This window comes from Dipodomys merriami, unplaced genomic scaffold (assembly GCF_024711535.1).
Source record: "Dipodomys merriami isolate MVZ:Mamm:240054 unplaced genomic scaffold, mDipMer1.0.p SCAF_6, whole genome shotgun sequence".
NCBI classification, from domain to species: Eukaryota; Metazoa; Chordata; class Mammalia; order Rodentia; family Heteromyidae; genus Dipodomys; species Dipodomys merriami.
In genome coordinates, this window is record NW_027206179.1 from 66,204,864 (window position 1) to 66,227,738 (window position 22,875).

At 38.6% G+C, this 22,875-nt stretch overlaps 1 protein-coding gene across 3 annotated transcripts in view; it reads left to right on the top strand.

Annotated features, from left to right (window-relative positions):
- Window positions 1-13,732, top strand: part of Lnx2 (ligand of numb-protein X 2) — an 82,141-nt gene extending 68,409 nt beyond the window's left edge. For all 3 annotated transcript variants that reach the window (XM_070003068.1, XM_070003065.1, XM_070003066.1), the window contains 4 exons: window positions 1,949-2,126; window positions 4,569-4,800; window positions 8,426-8,584; window positions 11,237-13,732. In XM_070003068.1, the coding sequence (XP_069859169.1) occupies window positions 1,949-2,126; window positions 4,569-4,800; window positions 8,426-8,584; window positions 11,237-11,372 (705 nt within the window). In that variant the 3' untranslated portion in view covers window positions 11,373-13,732. The remainder of the gene's footprint in view (window positions 1-1,948; window positions 2,127-4,568; window positions 4,801-8,425; window positions 8,585-11,236) is intronic.
- The last annotated feature ends 9,143 nt before the right edge of the window (window positions 13,733-22,875 follow it).

The window sequence follows — 22,875 nt, forward strand, 5'->3', positions numbered from 1 at the left end:
TTTAAAGCAATTTTAAAATTATTCTTAATCTTCTAACATTCATATAAAGAACTGTTTCATTTGAAAGCTAATTTGTCTTGGTACTGTGTATTTATTTCTGTCATAACTTTGCTTATTAACCTTCTTTATTTGGCAATGTTTTTGGAAAGAACATTCTCAAATTTGCTCTAAGTGTTCTAGCTAGAACAACCACATGGAAATATAATATGGTACTTTAGCTGTTTGTTACTAACAGATTATATTTGTTACATCAAATCCTGATATAAGACAAAGATCTCCTAGGAAAAACAAACACATACAAACCTACCAAAATAACCTGGGCAAATGGGTTATAATCATTATGAAAAGTTAAAGTATATTAGTCTATCACCATACCTCTCAGTGGCTCGTTGGATAAATATTTAGAGAACCCTTAGAAAGCATATTGAGTATAATCTTTGAAATTTGGTTAGTTCCTACGGGAAAATGTATATAATTCTACTAATGAGAATAATGAAACAACCTCCCCTAACTGACTGACTAAGGCCCAAAACTACCTAAATATTAACTCAAGGCTGAATGTCTTGGAGTTGTCTTCATAATAAAGACAAACATGTTTGTCCAATATTAATTTTTAAAAATGTCATAGCTTTAGATCAAGACTACCTGAAGATGTTGACAAGTTTGCTTGACAAGTTTGACAAGTTAGAACATTATTTAGGAATATTTTGCTGCTATTACACAAAGATCGTTTGATAAAATTTCAAGTGGAAATGGATTAAGTCTGGAAGAGGCACCTGGACTTAGAATTCCATAGCCCACTCCAGAGATTTAATAAATACTCTTACTAACAGTTAAGGACATGTCAGCTTTTTAAACTAGTATCATTTAAGACATTGTTATAATTCTGTAAATATAATTCATATAAGTGTTAAAATCTTTGGAACTGCTAGCTTCCACTTATATACTGAGTGGGATAATACGAAGTGCAAGTGTACACAATACAGTCAATACTTGCACATATACAATATGAATACACACAAAAGATAGATGCTTATTAATGCATAAAGTGTACTTTTTTCATGTTTAAGTTCACAGGGTACACAACCTCTCTGAGCTTGTTTTGTCATCTATAAGATGTTTACTTTTTTAGCACTGCAATGATCATGAAGTGAAATAATGCATGTAGGCTGTGAGCTTTGCACATGCTAGCACTAATACATGTTAATTATTGATAGGGTCTATGTATACCCTATTTGTTACTGAATTCTAAGTCCAAAGAAAACTGATGTTTCAAATTCTTACTGGAGTGTCCACAGTATCAAGTCAGACAAACAAATGTCAGTGCAAGTCGTTTTTATACAAGATCACTAGTTTGTTGGGAATTTATTTCCCTATCAATGACTTTTTTAAGACTTTGGATCTTTCATATCTTTTAGCTTTTCATGAAAGTCTTGAGGGGAGACTTGCACATGTTTCATGATGGAGCACTCTGCAGTCCCTGTCAAGAAGAATTAGAACAGAGGACTCCAGCTTTTCTAGCAGTCAGCACAATCTACCTAACATTTTACTTGTGTACAATTCTGTCAGCTTTTCTTTCAGAGAATTGTAGAAGATAGAAGTAAAATTAATTGACTTTAGAATCTTGCACCTCAAAAGCATTACTCTTACAGTATTGATTATATCTTGATACTCAAGGTGATTATAAAAATGGTATGTTTATTTTAGCTTTGACTTTGACTTCCTTATGAATACAGTGCTGAGGGTTTTTTTTTATTGCATAGTTATACAAAAATACGGTAGTTCAAAGTGTGACATTGATACACAGTATACATACCTATTAAGAACTGTTTGGTCAATAAAGTGTGAAAAAAATCACTTTATAAATGCCATATTAGTTACCACCTTGGTTTAAGCTGTTTTTATCTTAGCTATATATTATTATCTATTTTTTCTCTCATTATTTTAGGATCTAACTCAGTGTGTTACATGCCAAGAAAAACATATTACTATAAAGAAGGAGCCACACGAGTCTCTCGGAATGACTGTTGCTGGAGGCAGAGGAAGTAAGAGTGGCGAACTGCCCATCTTTGTGACCAGCGTACCACCTCATGGCTGTCTCGCACGAGATGGCAGGATCAAGAGAGGTAAGAGAACAGTTCCACCATTTCTTATCCCTGAATTAAACACTTTTAAAAATATTTTTAATAGAGTATGTCAAGCACTAGTGGCTCATGCCAATAATCCTAGATACTCAAGAAGCTGAGATATAAGGATCACAGTTTAAAGCCAGCTTCAGGAAGGAAACATCTGAAAGGTTCTTATCTCCAGTTAAGTACAAAAAGCCAGAAGTGGAGCTATGGCTGTAGTGGTAGAACACTAGCTTTGAGCACGGAAGCTCAGGTACAACCCCCAGACCCTGAGTTCAAGCCCCAGAACCAGCAAGTAAAATAAAATAAGAATATTACAAAGTCTCCTGTTAAACATAATGTCTGTCTCTGTCTGTGCCAATCTGGGGCCTTAAACTCAGGACTGAGGGCCTGGGCACTGCCCTTGAACTTTTTTGTTCAAAACTACTACTCTACCAGTTAAGCCACAGTTTTACTTAGAGCATTTTAGTGATTAATTGTAGGTAAGAGTCTCAGACTTTCCTTCCTTGGGCTGACTTTGAATTGCAATCTTCAGATTTCGGCCTCCTGAGTAGCTAGAGTTACAGGCATGAGCCATGGGGGCCCAACCTAAAGATGACTTTTCAAGTTTTTTTAATGTTATATTATCCTTGTATATGAGCATAAAATGTCTTTATAAAAGGTTAGAAAAATGTCCAAGGTAAAAGAAAATTGCTGAGCCTTGATGATGGTTCCAGAATTTGCTAACATTTATTCACAATGTTGATTTGTTTTTGTCTTGGAAGAGATCTAAGAGACTTAGGCTTTCAGCATTGTGGTAGATACTCTGAAGGCCCAGCTCACTAAAATACAAAATGTTGATTAAAATAAAGTATCTATGTAGAATGGGACTTAGGAGGTAAAGGACAAAATTAACTTTAGGCGTAAATTCATTTACTGTTTTGCATTCCTTCTTGATAGGTGGAAAGGGTACATAGGTGGGAAGGGTACAATTAACCATTATTACTATGATAAAAATAGTATTTATTGACTTAGTCTGTTCATATAAAGAGAAAAATGAGCATTAAAGCTACTTTTCCAAGGATAAATTTAGACCTGTATCTCCTACCATAATGGCTTCAAGACAAAAATGTAAGAGGCTAAACATCTTAGAAGAAAATGCAGGTGTAAATTCCTATAACCTTTAATTAGGCATGGATTTCTATAAATATTACACTAAAAGCAAAAGTAATAAAAAAAAAAAAAGATAAACTGGACTTTATGGAAATTGAAAATGCTTGTCTTGAAAAAGTTTTCACCAAAAAGGCATAAGGATATAGCCCACAGAATAAAAGAAAATATTTGCAAACCATCTGTCTTGTATCTAGAATTTATAAAGAACTCTTATACCTCAATAAAAACCACAGATAACCCAGTTTAAAGATGGACAAAGAATCTGAGTAGGCATTTCTCCAAAGGCAAAAAAAAAAAAATTGCAGAAAATCTCTGAGAAAGCTATTCAATATCATTGATAATTAGGGAAATGCAAATCAAAATTACAGGGAGTTACCACCGCATACACTAGAGTGCCCATAGAAAGAGAGACAATAACAAATGTTAACAAGAAAGTAAGATTCTGATAGAAATATGCAATAATGTAACTGTTTAGTTTGTCAGTTTTTCAAAGAATTAACCATATGATCCAGAGATTCTACTACTAGAGAAGTAAACACATGTCAAATAAAAACCTGTACCCAACTGGTTTTTTTCTCTGAAGTTTTCTACAATGAGAATCTTTCCCTTTAATAATCTGTAAAATAGGTGAAAAAGTGGAAGAGTGGGTTTTCTATAGATTTTCTAGCACAATGTCCTTTCCTAACCTTTTATCTAACCTCCGCTCTCTTCTTCATTATATTGCTTGGGAGAACAATACACATTTTTTTCTTCCCTCTAGCAAAGGAAGCTTTTTAAATCACAAGTTTCATTTTATTGTGTAGCTCGAGGTTGTTTCTCTGTACATATTCTGTTATGTTTGCCCTGAGTGAACTATGCAGGGCTGTCTTGATGTATATAATTGTACATATATAAAATAGAATCTATTTCCAAAAGTAAAGGGCGTCACATCATTATTGAATTAGAAAAAACTCTGAAACTTGAATAAGAAAAATGAATGTGCCCAGGGCCTGTACTCAACTGAATTCAGGCTAAAGATCTGAGTTTCCAGCTTTATCAATGTGCCTCAAGACACACTTCTATATTTGACATTATTCTGAATTTTGGAATTATTTTGGAATGTGTTACTTGATTTAGACTTGTCCTCACTATTATAAAAATTATAAAGAAGTAAAAACTAGTTGTTTACTTTTTTTGAATAATCAGAACTAACAGTTGTTGATCCATTTACAACAGTTTTTACAATAGTTATAGGGAAATAACCACTTGGTGGCCACGACCATATTTTTTGTTTCTTTATTGGAACAGGTGATGTATTGCTGAATATCAATGGTATTGACTTGACCAATCTAAGTCACAGTGAGGCTGTGGCTATGCTGAAGGCCAGTGCTGCCTCCCCAGCTGTCGTCCTCAAAGCATTGGAGGTCCAGGTGGTCGAGGAGACAACTCAAACCTCAGAAGAGCAGCCAAGTGTTTTCAGTGAGAATGAGTACGATGCCAGCTGGTCTCCATCATGGGTCATGTGGCTTGGACTCCCAAGGTACTGATCGATTTTTTTGTTGTTGTTGTTTTATGTAATAATCATATTTGCAATCTCTATCTGTGTGTAAAATAGTTAACATACCCAGTAGGGAACAAAAGACTTTAATTAGATGAAGTACTATTATTAAATCAGATTCTTTTTTTAAATGGTGATTTTTCAGCCAGGCATATGTAGCTCACACCTGTAATCTTAGCAACTCAGGAGGCAAGATCTAAGGATCATGGTTCAAAGCCAGCTTGGTCAGGAAAGTCTTGAGACTTATCTCTAATAAACTACTCAGAGAAGGCCAGAAGGAGCTATGTGGCACTAGCCTTGAACACAAAGCTCAGAGACACCTAGGCCCTGATTTCAAGCCTCAGGTCCAGCAAAAAAAAAACATGAAAAACATGAAAAAAATTAATGACATTTAAGAAAGTCATTTAATAACAAGAACTAGCTAAAAAACAGACAAAGAAAGAAAGAAAAGAAATCCAAAACCTTGTATCTGTTTCTGTTTGTTAAAATGAAGAAAGTATTTCTTCCCATTTGTACTAAGGATCTTAAGTTGATTAGACGTTAGATTGGATGTTCTTCTCATTACTAGGTAAAGCTGTCACTTATCAACATCCATTCTGATCTCTGTTTGACCTTCAAGTGCATGTGATTTAAAAAAATAATAATCCAATGTCTGGGCTGTGCCACAACCCAGTAGTCTTTTTTTTTAAATTTTTTTTTTATTATCTTTGAATATTTGTACAAACGGGTTTCAGTTCCACAGGTCCGTTTGTGAGTACAGTGCTTCATTCTTTTTTTTTTTTTTTGGGGGGGAGGGGGTGGTCCAGTCGTGGGGCCTGAACTCTGGGCCTGGGCGCTGTCCCTCAGCTCTTCAGCTCAAGGCTAGAGCTCTACCACTTGAGCCACAGCGCCTCTTCCGGCTTTTTTCTTTTTGCTTATGTGGTGCTGAGGAATCGAACCCAGGGCCTCATGCATGCAAGGCAAGCGCTCTACCACTGAGCCACCTTCCCAGCCCCCCCCCCAGTAGTCTTTTTAAAGGCACTTTCCTATCATTCAGTTGTTACTTCGTACTGAAATAGGAAGAGTTCATATTTCCATCATTAGTTTCTAAATCAGTTTATAATCTCCGCTGTATAAAAATCCTAAAACTATAGTGAAACATTTTAACTCTTACCAAGTAGGAAAATTACTGATTCTTTAGAATAAGAATAAATATAAAAAATAAAATAAAAATAAACAGCCTTCTGATTCATGTGGGATAAGTTTTTGTAATTGTTTTATGATATAATTGAATATCATTTTTGTGGTTTATAAAGTACTTTCACATAAAAATAGCAGAATAAAGCAAGGTACTATTAGACTTCATTTGTTGGTAACCTAACTTGACAACTAAAGCCTAAAGCCATACCAGCATTCATGACTTACAGATATAAAAGGACCTTGTGGACAGATTTTTGGTAACAAAGAATATTTAATTGCCATACATTTATGCTGTGCATCAAAACTGATTACTCCTTTTTCTATTGAAAGGTAAGCATGATTTAAATAGTTGTTAAACTCCTTCAGAGTTCCTAAAATTGAGAGTTCCGAGGGAGCCTCATTTATCTTGCTCAGTTCTCAATCTGATTCCTGAGTGGCTATGTAAATCTAGGATGACAGGACCTGTGGGTGCACAGCCTGCCACCTATGCTGTCCTGCGCCCATGAGCTCATCAGACTTTGTCCCTCTGTTTATGTAGCAACCTCTTGGAGAAATCTGTGGGGCTGGTATTTCCGTTAACTGCCCTCATCTGTTCTCCCAGCCTTGTCTTGAAGTCTACAAATGCATGTCTTTTTAACTTAGCATTTTCTGATACGCCAAGGACTGTAAGAAAGGCATTAGAAGAGAAATATGTGCTTATTAGTCAAATCTATTTTTGAGCCAACCTGTGCTGAAAGAATATCTGCCAACAAAGGCCATTTTTGAAGATTCATGGAGGGCTCTGTTGCATGTAAATTTGCATACAACATTACTTGGCCTCCTGTGTACATGGGACCTAGCTCCAGTCCATCTCTAAACATCTTATCAATGAGCTAAGAAATTACAAGTTCTGACAGTTGTATATCACTTTACAACAACTTTAAGAAATCATTTTTATGGATTAAAAACAAGAAACCTTACATTTGATGTTTGTAGATCTGATTTCACTTAATAAAAGGTACTTCTTTACTCTGAAAAACATTTTCTATAAAATATATATCTCCTAAAATATATTTTCTATGAAATATATTCTATATATTTTCTAAAATATTTATTCTATGAAATAGAAAATATATGGCTCAGTCCTTATAATCCTAAATACTTGAGAGGCTGCCTAGAACAGCCAAGGCAAAAAGATTTTCAAGACCGATAACTGGGTGCAGTGGTGTCTGCCTGTTGTCCCAAGCAAATCACAGTATGAGGCCAACCCAGGCAGAAAAGGCTGTGAGAATCTGTCTTCCTGAAGGGAAACTGGCTGTGATGGCATATGCCTGTGATCTTGGTGATGACAGGCAGATCACAGCTCAAGGATGAAGGCAAACAGGAAATGAGACTCAGTCCTAAAAATATCCAGTGAAAATGAGGGTTGAAGTCATGGTTCAGTACAACTGTGACTTCTAAGTTCAAAGCCCAGTGTCACCAAAAAGAAATAAAAGGGGGAAAAAAGATGTATGAAGATTGACTTTTTATATCACTTTTTTTTAAGCACTGATTTACTGCTTATTCCCAAATCCATATTTTGTGGAAGTGTAAGATTATTTTCTTCCTTTCAACATTTCAACTGTAGCATCTCAGTGTCCGTGCAAAGAAAAAAACATGTTGTTTATATAAGTGTTCTCTAGACTTGAGTTTCCTATTTTGGTTATTAAAACACCCTAAAGTGAACTATACTAAGTGAAGGAAGAAAGAACAACAAATAGCTCTTCTTGTAAATTAAGGTCACATACTTTGGAAAATATACTTTCCAAAGTAAGAGAAAGTTATCTACCTTTTTTTTTTTTTCGTTCCCTCCTGGGGCCTCTGTGTGCTAGTGTGAACTGCATCCCCAGCCCTCTGACTATGCTACTCAGAAGCTACACTACTGGTCATAGTCTTCTTTCATTTGAATGCTGAGAGCCACAATTCTAGACCTTTTCATACACTGTGTATCTGTTCTTATAGAAACAGATGATTATTGGAAATGAGAATGTTGGCTGTGAACGAATATCATCACATAATCTTCTGTAAACATTTCTGAGGTATAGTTCTATAACTAAGCTTACTTAAGCTTCTTTCCTGCATACATGTATATGCATGTCTTCACCTGGGAAGAGCGACTTGGAATGCTGGAGAAACTGGGTCTACCTGGGACTGCATCTATACTACAAAATGGAGTTGTCAGAATATAACAGTCAGGGTGTGGTGTAGGTCAATGATAGAGCATTTGCCTAGCATGAACTTAGGCCCTGAGTGCAATCCTTAGCACCAAAAAAGTTAATATCATGACTAGGAAATAAAATAGCTTTGTTTTTTCCAGGAGTGGTAAATATACCATGTTGTGGAACTTATGGCAAAGGTGAACAGGCTATGAAAGCCTTCATGTGCATTTATATTTGTGATTTTTTCACAGCGCCCTCCACAGCTGCCATGATATAGTGCTACGAAGAAGCTATTTGGGAAGCTGGGGCTTTAGTATTGTTGGTGGATATGAAGAGAATCACACCAATCAGCCTTTCTTCATCAAAACCATTGTTCTAGGAACTCCTGCTTACTATGACGGAAGGTTAAAGTAAGTCTTGTTTTCCTTAACAATGTATGTGTTCATTATGTTCTGTAAGATCTAGCCCTCAGGGATCAACAATCTAGCCCGCTGTCTTGTAAATAAAGTTATATTTCCAAGTAGGTGGCACTCAGCTCTAATCCCAGTATTGAGGAGGCTGAGTCCAGATACTTGCGTTTCAAGCCAGCCTGGGACACATTTTTTTTTTTGACTGTGTCAAAAAACAAAAACAAAAAACAATTAGTGAAGTTTTATAGCAGCAGCCACACTCACTCCTTTATGTACCTCTTTGAATGCTTGCAAACTACAGTTGAAGGCTCTAGTTTTCATGAGACTGTATGTATAGTTCACCCAGCCTAAAATACTTACCATACAGGAAACATGCCAGCCCCTCATCTACACTGAAGCATTACCTTCACCACCTTGTCCCTTAAAGCTCTACTTTTCAATCCAATGACCATAACTAAATAAGTCATTGGGTACGTTGTAAATGATATTCTTCCACACAACTGCTCAGACATCAGTCCTACCAGTAGGACATTCTTTGCCTCCACAGCACACATCTCTGCCTAACATTGTGTTTATGCAAGCTCCATGGGGGAGTGTATGTTGCTGCAGATATTGTTAGATCCCTAGCTGCCCATAGCAGTGCCTTTTTTTTATTTTTTGGTTCCGGTCATGGGGCCTGACCTCTTGGCCTGGGTGCTGTCCCTCAGCTGTTTAGCTCAAGGCTAGCGTTCCGGCTTTTTTCTTTTTGCTTATGTGGTACTGAGGAATCGAACCCAGGGTCTCATGCATGCAAGGCAAGCACTCTACCACTGAGCCACCTTCCCAGCCCCCATAGCAGTGCCTTGTATGTAAGTCTAATCAATATTTTCTGAATAAATATGTAGTATATCAGGAAAGTACTAAAGGCTAGGCATACATTATTTAATCTTTTTTTCTTGTTTTTATTCTTATTAGAAAGGTGATAAACGGGTTATAGTTACATAGGTCAGGTAATAAGTACATTTCTCATTGGACAATGTCGCCCTATTTAATCTTTTTAACAGCCATATAAGATGTGTTATTATTCCTGTTTTACAAACAAGATAACTGAGTCTTAGAAAGTCTAAGAATCTTGCTCATGGTTAAATAACTAAAGCTGGTTTACTAGCATTCAACCAGAATTGTGGCTCCAGAGCTCTGGCCTTTAACCCCTCTGCTGTCTGTCACCTCTCACTGGGCAGCAAGCACTTGCTTAGCTAGGAGACAAATACTTCTTTTTCAGAGCTTAGTACTGGAAGACCAAATAGAAGTTATCACCAACAGATAGGAAGTAGTTGATGGTAAATTCTTACTGCCTAATTTTTGGTATAACTAGTTCTTTAAAAGTAAATATATTCAAGATCGGAACCAGCAAAAAAGAAAAGAAAAAATGAAAGAAAAGAGAGAAATATGAATGTGAATGTAGATATGCTAGACAGAATGTGGCACTAGTGGAATATTAACACTGTTTGCTAAGAGAAAATATTGTCCAAATAATACTGCTGGGCATGGTGGCTCTAGCATATAGTCCTTGGGAGGCAAAGATGTACAATCATAGCCTGAGGCTAACACAGACAAAAATAATTTCCCAGACACTATCACAGCCAATGGTTGGTCATGGTGTGGTATGTAACTGTAATCTCTGGTGACATGGGAAAGTACAAGTAGAGGGATTATAGCCCATGCTTGGCTAGGCAGAAAGCAAGACCCTACCTCAAAAAATAACCATTACAAAAGGGACTAGACTCAAGTGGTAGAACACGTGCCTAGCCAGCATGAGGCCCTGAGTTCAATCCTAAATACAACCCTCCCCCCGCCCTACCAAAAAAAAAAAAAAAAATATATATATATATATATATATATATATATATATATATATATAGTTGTTTTGTTTTTTTTTTGTTTTGCCAGTCCTGGAGCTTGAACTAGAGCCTGTCCCTGAGCCTTTTTGTGCTCAAGGCTAATTGCTCTACCACTTGAGCCACAGCATCACTTCCACCAGTCTCTATTTTATAAGACTATTTTAAGATGAAGAAAATTAATTGTTCAATTAGCTAAATTACCAGCCAGGCCTCAGTTTATTAATTTGCATACTTATTCATGTTATAAAGACCAGAAATCATAAATTATGGGACGTTATAAGGCTAGGAAGGTACTCATCATCCACTTGGAATAACTCCACTTAGAGGAGAGTATTGAGAGCTGAAGGAAGAGGAAATGTAGGTCTTATTCTCAGTTTAATTGACCACCCAAATGTGTGAACTCTAAGAAGGAATAGAGAAGTTGGGGTCAGAATGAGAGCCAACATCCTCCAAGTGCATTGTTTGGTATTTCAGAAATTGAACAGGTTAATTATCCTAATTATATCTTGCTAATATGAAAATTATTTTACATATCTTTGAAATTCCCCTACCAGCTATTGGAGGAGTTAGCACCAGATTATTCCTGATTGGCAAGGGAAAACCAGAATAGGCTTGAAACTTTTTCCAAGTGTTTCCCAAAGTAGATAACATACCCTGGTGACAGTTAATTAGGAAGTAAAATTTCAATTCTCAGGCTAAACAGTTAGGATAACGTCTGTAGTACTGTTAAAATAATAACAATCTACTTCTCTTTCTGTTTGTCTTTGTGCAGATGTGGAGACATGATCGTAGCTGTAAACGGTTTATCAACTGTGGGCATGAGCCACTCTGCTCTCGTTCCCATGTTGAAGGAACAGAGGAACAAAGTCACTCTCACAGTCATTTGTTGGCCTGGCAGCCTCGTATAGCATTTATGAAACTGGTTTCCAGGATTGTTTCTTCCATTTTAGATTTTTGAAAGAAACACCTTTGGTATCATTGTGTTTCTGCTTATTAGGAGCTGTTGGCACAGTTGGCAGGCATGGGGTCAAAAACCACTAAAGTCATTCTTTTATGCTTATTTAAATTTTCTCCTAAAGTTAGCTACATTTCTGTTAGCCCAAAAATATCCTTCCACTAACCCTGGTGTGGTACACTTTGAGAGTACATACAGTAATGAATGAAGCTGCTCAAACTGTGACCAAGCCAGTTGAGTTTTTTATGATAAGTGGTGGCTGTTGGTTTTCAGTGACTCAATCGTAGGGTGAATTATATATCCTCCCAGACCCATGTCAGAGCAGCCACTAGCAATAGTGCTTACTGCCATTGCCACAAACAACTTCCCGAAGGAATACGTCTTAAGTCTAGAGATATCACAGTGCTCATTTTTCATTGGTGCCAACATTTCAAAACTCTATACTACTTATAAAGTGATTTTTTGGTTTATTTTACTTCTACTTTAATCTCTCAGTACTCATAAATGATGAAGACAAATCTGACACCACTAAAGAGGTTTTTTTTTCAAAAAAAATAATAATAATGTGCTGTTATTAGAATAGAAAGAAAAACAGAGGATGTTACCCAATGCACAGAGAAGATTGGCGGTAATTATAGCTTAGAGCTGGAGGGTAAAGCTGCATTTATTGCAACAGTCCAAAATATTAAAGATTCATTTCCAAAGGAATGTTTTGCTACATAGGAATATTCTGAAGGCGTTTTTTGCTAAAAAAAATATTTCTAGAGTTTGTATTATATTTATCAGCAATATTGTCTGAAAATGTTTTTTGTGATTATGCAATTAAAATAGATGATAAAAACCATATTGCTATTAAACCCACATATATCACAGCTAAGTAGGAGAAGAGAAACCTTATTATTTTATTCAGATAGGAACCTTCTGAGTGTTTTAGAAAACTGTTTCTAAAACTTTGTTTCTTAAGAACTTGTTTCAAATAAGAGATGGAAATGCTATTTTTTGTTTTGTTTTTTTAATCTGAAATAGTAGGTTTTAGATGTTAATGTCTTGGTCGCAAGAGTATTTCATATTTTTGAAAAGTTTTTTGAAAACTGTCCTTTATTGAACAAAGTTGTCCTTTGGATGGCACTTAAGGAAGTGAATAAGAAAAAATGTTTTTACTTTATTAATATTATGCATACTTGAAAAAGTTTCTTTTAGAAACCTAGTTCAGAATCTGAGCTAATTTACAAGTGACCTCTGTAATAATAAGTGGTAGTGATAATCAGAATGTATTTCAAAATACTACAATATATTATAAAAGCATGACCACTTCATTTTCAAACTTAGCAGCCAAGTTTCTGGAGTTTATTATATCTGTAGCATGTCCTCTGATTATTCCAGTTAGTTTTATAAATGATTTTTTTTTTTTTTTTTGGTCATGGGGCCTGAACTCTGGGCCTGGGTGTTGTCTCTCGCTCTTCAGCTCAAGGTGAGCACTCAACACTTGAGCCACAGCGCCACTTCCGGTTTTATAGTGGCTTATTGGAGATAAGAGTCTCACAGACTTCCTGCCCAGGCTGGCTTTGAACCGTGATCTCCAGATCTTAGCCTCCTGAGTAGCTAAGATTACAGGTATGCGCCACCAGCGCCTGGCTATAATGATTTTTTTTAAGTGTTTATCTTTGGAATAAATAACTGACAATATTAATTGCTTCTGATTTGTTCAGCCTTTTTGCTACACTGTACTGTCAACATGGAGCCAGAATACAGTGAATGTCCCACACAGTATATTACTGTTACATGGTGATTGGCTTTTGAAGCAGTTTGATACTGAAGTACTTTGATATTCTAATTGACAAAGAACAAGTTTTCTTCCTGCTCCCCAAATAGAATTTTGTAACCAACTTTGTTATTTTTTTTTTAAGCAGTTTGTAAGAACGTGTCTTTTCTTCAGGGGATTGGCCATTCATCAACAAATACTGTAACCACTACTTTGTGATAGATAAAAATACTTACATTGAACCTGATGATCTGAGTATTTTGAAAGAATTTTTTTCAACATTATTTCTATCATGGATGTCTTGAAATCAGCTTAAGCTATAGATTTTATGAGAAAAAGACTATTTGGAATGATATTTGGTGACGGAAGCTTGTTCATAATTTATTGTTACTGTTAAAATACTTGGATTTTTCTCATTTAGGCTCTCACAGTTAAGTATTTTGATTTGTTCTGTGCCTTCGGTTTAAATTATTTCAGGGTTTTCCAGATGTGTTTAAATAATGCTGTGATAATCATGCAGGATGGAAATAAATGTCATCCTCTCTGGAATATCAGCAGTATTCTTTTCTTGACTAGCAGATGAACTCAGCCTGAGATCCCTCCCTAATTTTTGTGCATGCTACCACTGTCTTTACCATCAGCCTCAGGATCACTAACCCACCGTCTTACTTCACTCAGCAGATGGAGGACATGTGCTAGAACGTGCCCTCCTTGTGCGAGCTTTACCTCCAGTACCTTTGCACCCCCATGGTCCAATACATTTGGCTGTTGAGTCCCTACATGGTGGCCAGCACCATGTGTTTGAATGATACTGTCCTAGATGCAATGGGTTATAGGTAACACATGATTAAAATTAACTTCAGTTTCTTTTTACTTTTCTGTGATGTGATTTTACATATTGTGAGTTGCATGAGGTTTAAATGACCTTATGTTTCAGTTAGATGTTACTGTTGGTGGCTGTTCTCTTCAACTGCTCATCATCACCATATTTTCCAAGTCAGATAGTCCTGGCATTGTGGTTTCTGTTCTTCCTATAGCCTTGATCATTCCCAGCCTAGAATAATAACAAAAATGATGAAGGAAGAATATTGTCTCTGCTTTCCTAGTAAACTAAGTTTAAACCAAGGCTTCAGTCACATCTCTAATCTGGCTTCCCAATGGCTCCTCATCTCCTTTCAGACACCTCAGATGCCAGTCCCTTCCTCCAGCTCTCCCTTCTCTGCCTCTGCAAGTTCATATTGCCCCCATCATTTAGAGGATCTGCGAATTCTCTCTGCTGGACTCTGCTCCCCTTTAACTACTTAGCATGAGTCTCAATGGGTCGGTCTTTCTCTTACCATTTATTCTGGCCCCATCATTTGCTATCCATTGCCATAGTTTCAAGGACCAGCTTTGGCCATCACCTTGCAGTTTGGCCTGTCCTAGGTGTATAGTCGCCACAGCAGTAGACTGAATTGCTTGTTCATTAAGGCATCACCTTCCTAGCTCCTCCAAAACTGAATTCCCTCTTCCCAAACATTTGTCTACCTCCATTCCCTCTCTCTCTCTCAGTCCAGGTACTTACATCAGTTACTTTTCTAAACCTTATCTCTGATCATAGCCTTGTCTTATTTTTTTAAATCTAGTGATTCTACATTGTCTACATATAGTGTAAAAAATGTCAATGTGGCACAAAAGGTTCTTTTCAGATCTGGCCCTGTAGCCTAACTTCCCATTCATATTTAGTATATAAACCATTCCCCCCACCTCACTTCTATACAGCCCCTGTCCTTCTCTATTTACAGGGGATGGCTTCGTTCCAGTAGCCACCTTTTTGAGAAATGCTTGCCAGTCTTAACTAGGCAAATTTTTTAATCTTTAAAAAGATTTGCTAAATTATTTTTTATGGTCATACATAGCTTTACATCAGGATGACAGACTTGCCAGGTAGTTGATTAGTTACCCAGTCAGTGGTCTTTTGGTTTTTGTTGTTGTTGTCATTGTTGTTTGGCAGTACTGGAAATTGGAGTCAGGAGTACCGCTTGAGCCATGTCCAAGTGTTTTTGCTTTTAGTTTTTCAGATAGGGACCCAAAATTTTGTCTAGACCAGCCCTGGACTGCAATGGACCTATCTTTCAACCCCTATAGTAGTTAGGGCTACAGGTGGACCATCATGCCTGGCTTGGTCACTTTTTAAAAATACACAATAGGGGCTGAGGTGAAGCAAAGTGATAATAAGTGTACGATGGATCCAAGGCACAACATACATACATTCATACACTTAACAATAAACACACAGGCTGGTAATATGGCTTAGTAGTAGAGTGCTTGTCTAGCATGCATGAAGCTCTGGGTTCAATTCCTCAATACCACATAAACAGAAAAAGCCAGAAGTGAGGTGGCTCTGTGGTTCAAGTGGTAGTGCTAGCCTTGAGCAAATGGTAGAGCACTAGCCTTGAGACAGAGAGGTTCAGAGTCAGACCCTAAGTTAAAGCCTCAAGACCAGCAAAAATAAAACTCTCTCACACACACAAACACACACACACACACCAATAAATGACACATTTTGGACTTGAAGAGCTCAGGATATTGTAGAGGAAAACCTTTGTAAGCCTGAAGTCCTTCCTATGTTCATGACCATACATCACTTTTTTTTTTCTTTTTGTCCGTCATGTGGTCTGAACTCTGGGACTGGGCACAGTCCCTCAGCTCTTCAGCTCAAGGCTTGTGCCCTACTACTTGAGCCACAGTGCCACTTCCGGCTTTTTTTTGTTTATGTGGTGTTGAGGAATCAAACCCAGGGCCTCATGCATGTGAGGCAAGCACTGTACCACTAAGCCAACTTCCTGGCACCACATATAAACCATGAAGTCTTACAGCCATTTAGTGGTCATATCTCTGTAGGCTCTTCTTGGCTGTGCTATTTTCTCTAGGTTTTCTTAACCTATGAGCATATGGACAGGATTGAAGTTGCTAGCGGATATATTGTAGGTTATGTTCCATTAAGACTTGCTGCTTTTTTCCCATGATTAGATGAGCCTCTAAGCTTATGGGAGGAAGGTCTCTAAGGTAATATGCCATTGATCTCAGGTTAAGGATTCCTACTATCAATGTGACATTTGTTTTTGTCAAACTGAAGCTGGTAAATTATTGCATCACAGAAGTTTTGGTTTACATTCCCTTACTAAAGAAGTTGTATACCTTCCCACATGTTGACCAACCATTCAGGTGTCCTCCATGGGAAGTGACCTCTTGGATTGTTTTCTCATAGGTTATTCATAAGTCTCTTCCTAGTCTATAGCAAGTCCTTGTTCTGGCTGTAAGACTTCATGGCTTATATGTGGTACAATGTCTTGACTACCAGTTTGTAACTTCTTTTCAACTTTGTAATTATTTGCTTAGCTAAACAGGTATACACGTATATAAGCAGATTGGGTTTTTAAATAATAAGTTAAAATTTTATTTTAATTGAAGTTTAAAACATTTTTGGAATGGGAGCAAACAATGTAGTATTTAATAGGTATATATTTGGAAGAAGTGGTTTTATCTAGTTTTAGAATTTTTTCATCTGTCAGGGGTTGACATTATTATTATTATTATTATTACTATTATTATTACTATTATAAGGTTTGTGTGTGTCTGTGTGTGTTCCAGTCCTGAGGCTTGAACTCAAGGCCTGGGCTCTGTCCCTGAACTTTTTTACTCAAGGCTACTGCTTTGCCAGTTGAGCCACAGCTCTACTTCGGGCTTTTTTTGATTATGATAATTGGGGATGAGTCTCACAGACTTTCCTGCCCAGGCTGGCTTTCAGCCATGATCTTCAGATCTCAGCCTCCTTTCCTTTCATCTTGAATTGTGCTTTCAATTTACTCTGCAACCTTGTGTTCATGTTTTCTTCAGAATATCAGACTTGTTTCTATTTACCTATTGGTTACTCTTGAATTTTCTTTGTGCCTCTTTAATATAAACTCTAAGCTTGGTCAGTCATTCTGCCTTCTGTACATAATACAAGGGCCTTACAACATATGTACTCCAGTCACTATAGAGTCTGACTTGGTGGCTCCTACAGCTATAGTTCCTCTTTGTTATTTTTAGTTGGCCGTGTGTGTGTGTGTGTGTGTGTGTGTGTGTGTGTGTGTGTGTGTGTGTGTGTGTGTGTGTGTGTGTGTGTGTGTGTGTGTGTGTGTGTGTGTGTGTGTGTGTTTTGTGAAATTTGAATTCAGGATCGTGTGTGTGTGTGTGTGTGTGTGTGTGTGTGTGTGTGTGTGTGTGTGTTTTGTGAAATTTGAATTCAGGATCTTGCCCTAAGCTAGGCAGGCATTCTGCCATGTCAGCAGGGCCAGACTAGACCACAATCCTACTATTTACATAAACTTCCCACTCAGCTGGAATGACAGAGTGCACACCACTACACCTAGCTGTTCATTGATTGACATGGAGTCTTACGACCTTTTTGCCAGGGCTGGCCTCAAATCTCAGTCCTCAATTCTCCCAAGTTAACAAGATTTCAAGCATGAGCCATCTGTGCCTGATTCAGCCATTGTCAATAGATTCGTGTTGTACAGTCGAAGTTTAGTTCGATTTTGTTTCTGAACTATTATACTGACACATAACAGTTCATGATAATTCAGCATAATAATGAGATCCCACAAAGGACATGTGAAAAACAAAAGGCTAGAGTGGAATTAATGGACACATGGACCCAGACAATCTGAAAGTTGACATTGCAGTCCAGACCCAAGGAAAGATTCCATGAAAGCTTAGAGCGCAGCAGCGTCCTCACCATGTTGCCAGCTTTGGGAATCACTAATAAAAATTCATATTTTTAGCAAAGTACTATCACCAGCTTTCATAGAACAGATTCAACTTGGACATGTTTTCAGAGGGAAAGTTAGAAGGCAGATGTGTTGATCAACTTTCTGGTACCATAACAAAAGACCCAGGTTCATTAGTTTCAAAGGGGGAAAGGTTTGTTTTGGCTCACAGTTTCTGAGGTGTGGCCCCATTGTTCTGGGGTCTGTAGTGAAGTTGTAGAGTATAAGTGTTGTAGTAGAGTATAGGTGGTCAGCTCATGGTGGCTGGGAACTAAAGCAAGGTACACACCAGAAGACCTAACACCTCTCACTAAGCTCTACTGCGAAACCGTTTCACTGCTTTCCAGTTAGGCCACTTGCTGGGGACCAAGCCTTAGAAATGTGAGGAAAACATACTCAAGTCATACCAGCAAATTCAGAGAGTTTAGTCTTCAAGATGTTGTAGACTATGACTAGATTTTTAAACATCTGGGCTGTCTCTCATAACTATTGCTCTTTTCTCAGTAAAAGACCCTTGGGTCTACTTCTTCCATTGACAGGACTTTATAACTTAATTTACATTTCTCTGTGTGTGTGTGTGTGTGTGTGTGTGTGTGTGTGTGTGTGTGTGTGTGTGTGTGTGTGTGTGTGTGTGTGTTGGTAGTGGGACTTGAACTCAGAACTATCTTTTGGCACAAGGCCCATACTCTTACCACTTGACCCATACCTCCAGTTCCATAAACACTTGCATATTTTAGAGTGTGTGTTAGTAGTGGGACTTGAACTCAGAACTATCTTTGGCTCAAGGCCCATACTCTACCACTTGACCCATACCTCCAGTTCGTACACACTTGCATGTTTTAAAGTGGATTACAACCTTATGATTCCTCAAATGTTTGGCGGTTTAGCCAGATAAAGAGGTTGTTAAAATTGAATTTGACCAGGCTCCAGTGGCTCACCTTTATAATCCTATCTATTCAAGAGTCTGAGATGTGAGGATTGTGGTACAAAGCCAACCCAGACAGCAAAGTCCTTGAGACAACATCAATAAACTACTAAAAAAATTTTTTTAAATTTTTTTTAAAAAGCTAGTGGTGTAGCTCAAGTGGTAGAGTGCTAGGCATAACCAAAAGATGTTCAGGGACAGCATCCAGGCCCTGAGTTCAAGCCCCAAGACCAGCAAAAAGGGGGAAAAAATGAATTTGAAATTAACACACAGGAATCTTATCTTCCAATGTCAATCATCTAACACAATATTGCAGTATAGTAATGCCCATTAATTCCACTAATTGGCAATGTGAAAAACTTAAGGGCCATCAAAGCAATAAATGTGGGCTGGGAAGGTGGCTCAGTGATAGAGCGTTTGCCTTGCATGCTCGAGGCCCTGGGTTCGATTCCTCAGCACCACATAAGCAAAAAGAAAAAAGCCGGAAGTGGCGCTGTGGCTCAAGTGGTAAAGCGCTAGCCTTGAGCTGAAGAGCTGAGGGACAGCATCCAGGCCCAGAGTTCAGGCCCCACGACCGGAACCCCCCCCAAAAAAAAGCAATAAATGTCTTTGGGGGGTCTGAGGGCGGTCGTGGGGCTTGAACTGTGGGCCTGAGCACTGTCCCTGAGCTCTTCAGCCCAAGGCAAGCACTCTAACACTTAAGCCACAATGCCACTCTGGTTTTCTGGTGGTTTATTGGAGATAAGAGTCTCACAGGTGGTCCTGCTCGGGCTGGCTTTGAACTGAGATCCTCAGATCTCAGCCTCCTGAGTAGCCAGGATTACAGGCGCGAGCCACTGGCACCCAGTGCAAGAAATGTCTTAAGTCAACATATTTTTAAACATGGAGAGAGGAGGACTTAAGCTGCATGCTGAAGTGTACTGCTTTTGAGTTTCCAGAAGGGCATGAAAAGTATACATGTACAATGAGGTGGTTATCATTTCCTTGCCTGTGTAGTCATTTACACAACACCTACTATGTGTGCAACATAGTGATTGGCTCTGGATCACTTGTGTACAACACCTAAACTCATAATTCACCTCATCTGTTTCCCCACATTTGGTGATAATCAAAGCTGGTGTACATTACACCAGCAGTGAGTCACTGCTCTGGCCATAGACTAGCAGTTTATGAATTGAGCTTTTCTATGAAGTCTTTTTTTTTGCTTACATAAGAAAGGATCCAGCTCCTCGGGATCCTAATTAGAAAGCTTTTTGGCCATTTCATGGTGTAAATCTATTTCATTTAACAACATTGCCAATTAATTTCTATGGCAACACAAAAGCTATTTAGAAGTGAAGTTGCACATGTAAGTGCATTGCCTAATAGCTATAAAGTAGCCAAGTTAGAGGTGCTAAAACTTTAATCACAAACAAGAATAAAAGGTTTGTACTTGGAGACTAACACCATCTTGGCAGGTGGCAGAGAGCCTGGCTCCCTCCCACAAGGAAGAGGCGGCTGCAAGCCCCAGGCCAAGCAGGAAACACTTCAGGATTTTCTACTAGAGCTCTGTCAAGCCCTCGCCTGCAAATAACACTTGGAAGACAGATGACTATACAAACTTGGTGCAGTTCTCACCTTATTCTCTTCAAAACTTTTTTATTTAAGAGTGAATCCAAATGGACATGGTAACCTATACAGGACTCCAGGCATTCACTTCAATGAGCATACTGTTTATTGAAATGAATTCCAGGAAATAGAAGAGAAAGAGCAGTTAGAAATGTCTGTTGCTTAAGCTGATGAAGAGAAGCAACAATTGTCCAGAGTCAAGACTGGATAGGAAGAGGCAACTATTAAAGATTTTCCAGGCTCTGGTGGCTCATGCCTGTAATCCTAGCTACTCAGGAGGCTGAAATCTAAAGATCACAGTATTAAGCCAACCCAGACAGGAAAGTTCATGAGACTCATATCTCCAGTTTACCACCCAAAGCTGGAAGTGGAGCTGTGGCTCAAAGTGGTAGAGTACTAGCCTTGAGCACAAAAGCTAAGGGACAGTGCCTAGGCCATGAGTTGAAGCCCTACAACCCACAAAAATAAATTTCAGTCAGGCCCCAGTGGCTTACACCTGTAATCCTAGCTATTCAGGAGACTGAGATGTGAGGAACACAGTTTAAAGCCAGCCCAGGCAGAAAAGTCTATGAGTTAGCCAGTGGTAGTATAGCTCAAGTGCCAGCACAAGGCCCTGAGTTCAAGCCATAGTACTCTCTCTCTCTCTCTCTCTCTCTCTCTCTCTCTCTCTCTCTCTCTCTCTCTCTCTCTCTCTCTCTCTCTCTCTCTCTCTCTCTCTTCTCTCTTCTCTCTCTCTCTCTCTCTCTCTCTCTCTCTCTCTCTCTCTCTCACACACACACACACACACACACAAATGAATAAATAGATTTTCCTTACTCCCCCTGGATTTTATCTAAAGGATTTCTCCACCCACCTTTTTATCCCCAATCTTGGGGCTTGAACTCTGGGCCTGGGCACTGTCCCTAAGCTTCTTTTGCTCAAGACTAGCTAGCACTCTACCACTTGAGCCACAGTGTCACTTCTGACTTTTTCTGTTTATATGATACTGAGGAATTGAACCCAGGGCTTCATGCATGCTACACAAGCACCCTACCATTAAGCCACATTCCCAGCCTCCCACCCACCTCTTACAGAGCTCATCTGAGAAAGTTCTAGGTCTCCAGCCTCTCCTACTCTGGGAAACCACATACCAGAGCATTTGTGTGCCTCATCCTCCCTGGCTCAGGCCCTCAGGCTTCAAGTTTGGGATCTTTGCCTGGATTCATCCTTAAATGGAAAACTTTCTGAACAAGTTCAGAGAACTGAATTAATTCAACTTTGCAAAATAGCCTGACTTTAAAGCACTCTTCTTACTGCTTGGGAACAGTGGACTGCACTCAAGTTCTGGGGTGCCAGCCTGTGCCCACCTAGGTGATCACTGGTGGACGGTGCTGGGGCCTACCGAAGCAAAGCTCATCTGTGGATATGGAAAATGGGTTCTTTTTAACTCTCATTTGTCAGTCCTTCCAAAGGAGATGATGTCATTGTGTCATCTTGTTCTCTACACCCTATATAATCATCTATCACTATCCCAAGTCAGAGAGGCTTAGAATTGGAAGCTCCTTGCCCATTCTTATGATCTGTCATCCTGCTCCTGCTTGAATGCTCCCCATTACAGGGTCCTCATTCCCTCATTCTAGGTGCTTGCGTTGGTGATTGTAAATGATAAATTATCCCTGTTCTCTCTAAGTAAGAGTGGAGAAGCTCTAGGGAGAAAAAAAAAGTATTTCTTCATTTGTTACTTTTAATATTTGAGTATTAGGTAGGTGCGCAACACAACACTCTTGCTTGATTTGTCTTTTTTCTTTTTTCTTTTTTGTGCTGGTCCTGGGGCTTGAACTTAGAGCCTGGACTCTGTTCCTGAGCTTTGTTGCTCAAGGCTAACACTCTACTGCTTGAGCCACAGATCCATTTCTGGTTTTTTGTTGTTGCTGTTGTTTTTTAGTAGCTGATTGGAGATAAGAGTCTCACTGACTTTCCTGCCTTGGCTGGCTTCAAACCTCAGTCCTCAGGTCTCAGCCTCTTGAATAGCTGGGATCACAGATATGAGCCACCAGTGCCCAGCTCATTTCTTCTTTTTTGGCTCAGTATTTACTTAGCATATGTTATGTGTCAGACACTGTCCTGAGGTTAAGATCCATGTTAACAAGGAAAGGTTATTGCTGTCTCAGAGACAGAGACAGAACTCGATATAATATGGAGAACTAATGTAATTTTAGATAATGAGAAATGTGACCAAGTGAAACAAGTACATGGAGACTGTGGAGCAGCCTGGGACGTCCTGTATCATGATTGAGGAGGTGTAGGAAGCAGAATGTAGGTTCTCTGTGGTATATTTGATGGTGACCTATGTGAGTCTTAGAAGCTTGGTGACTGGAGTGACCAGTCT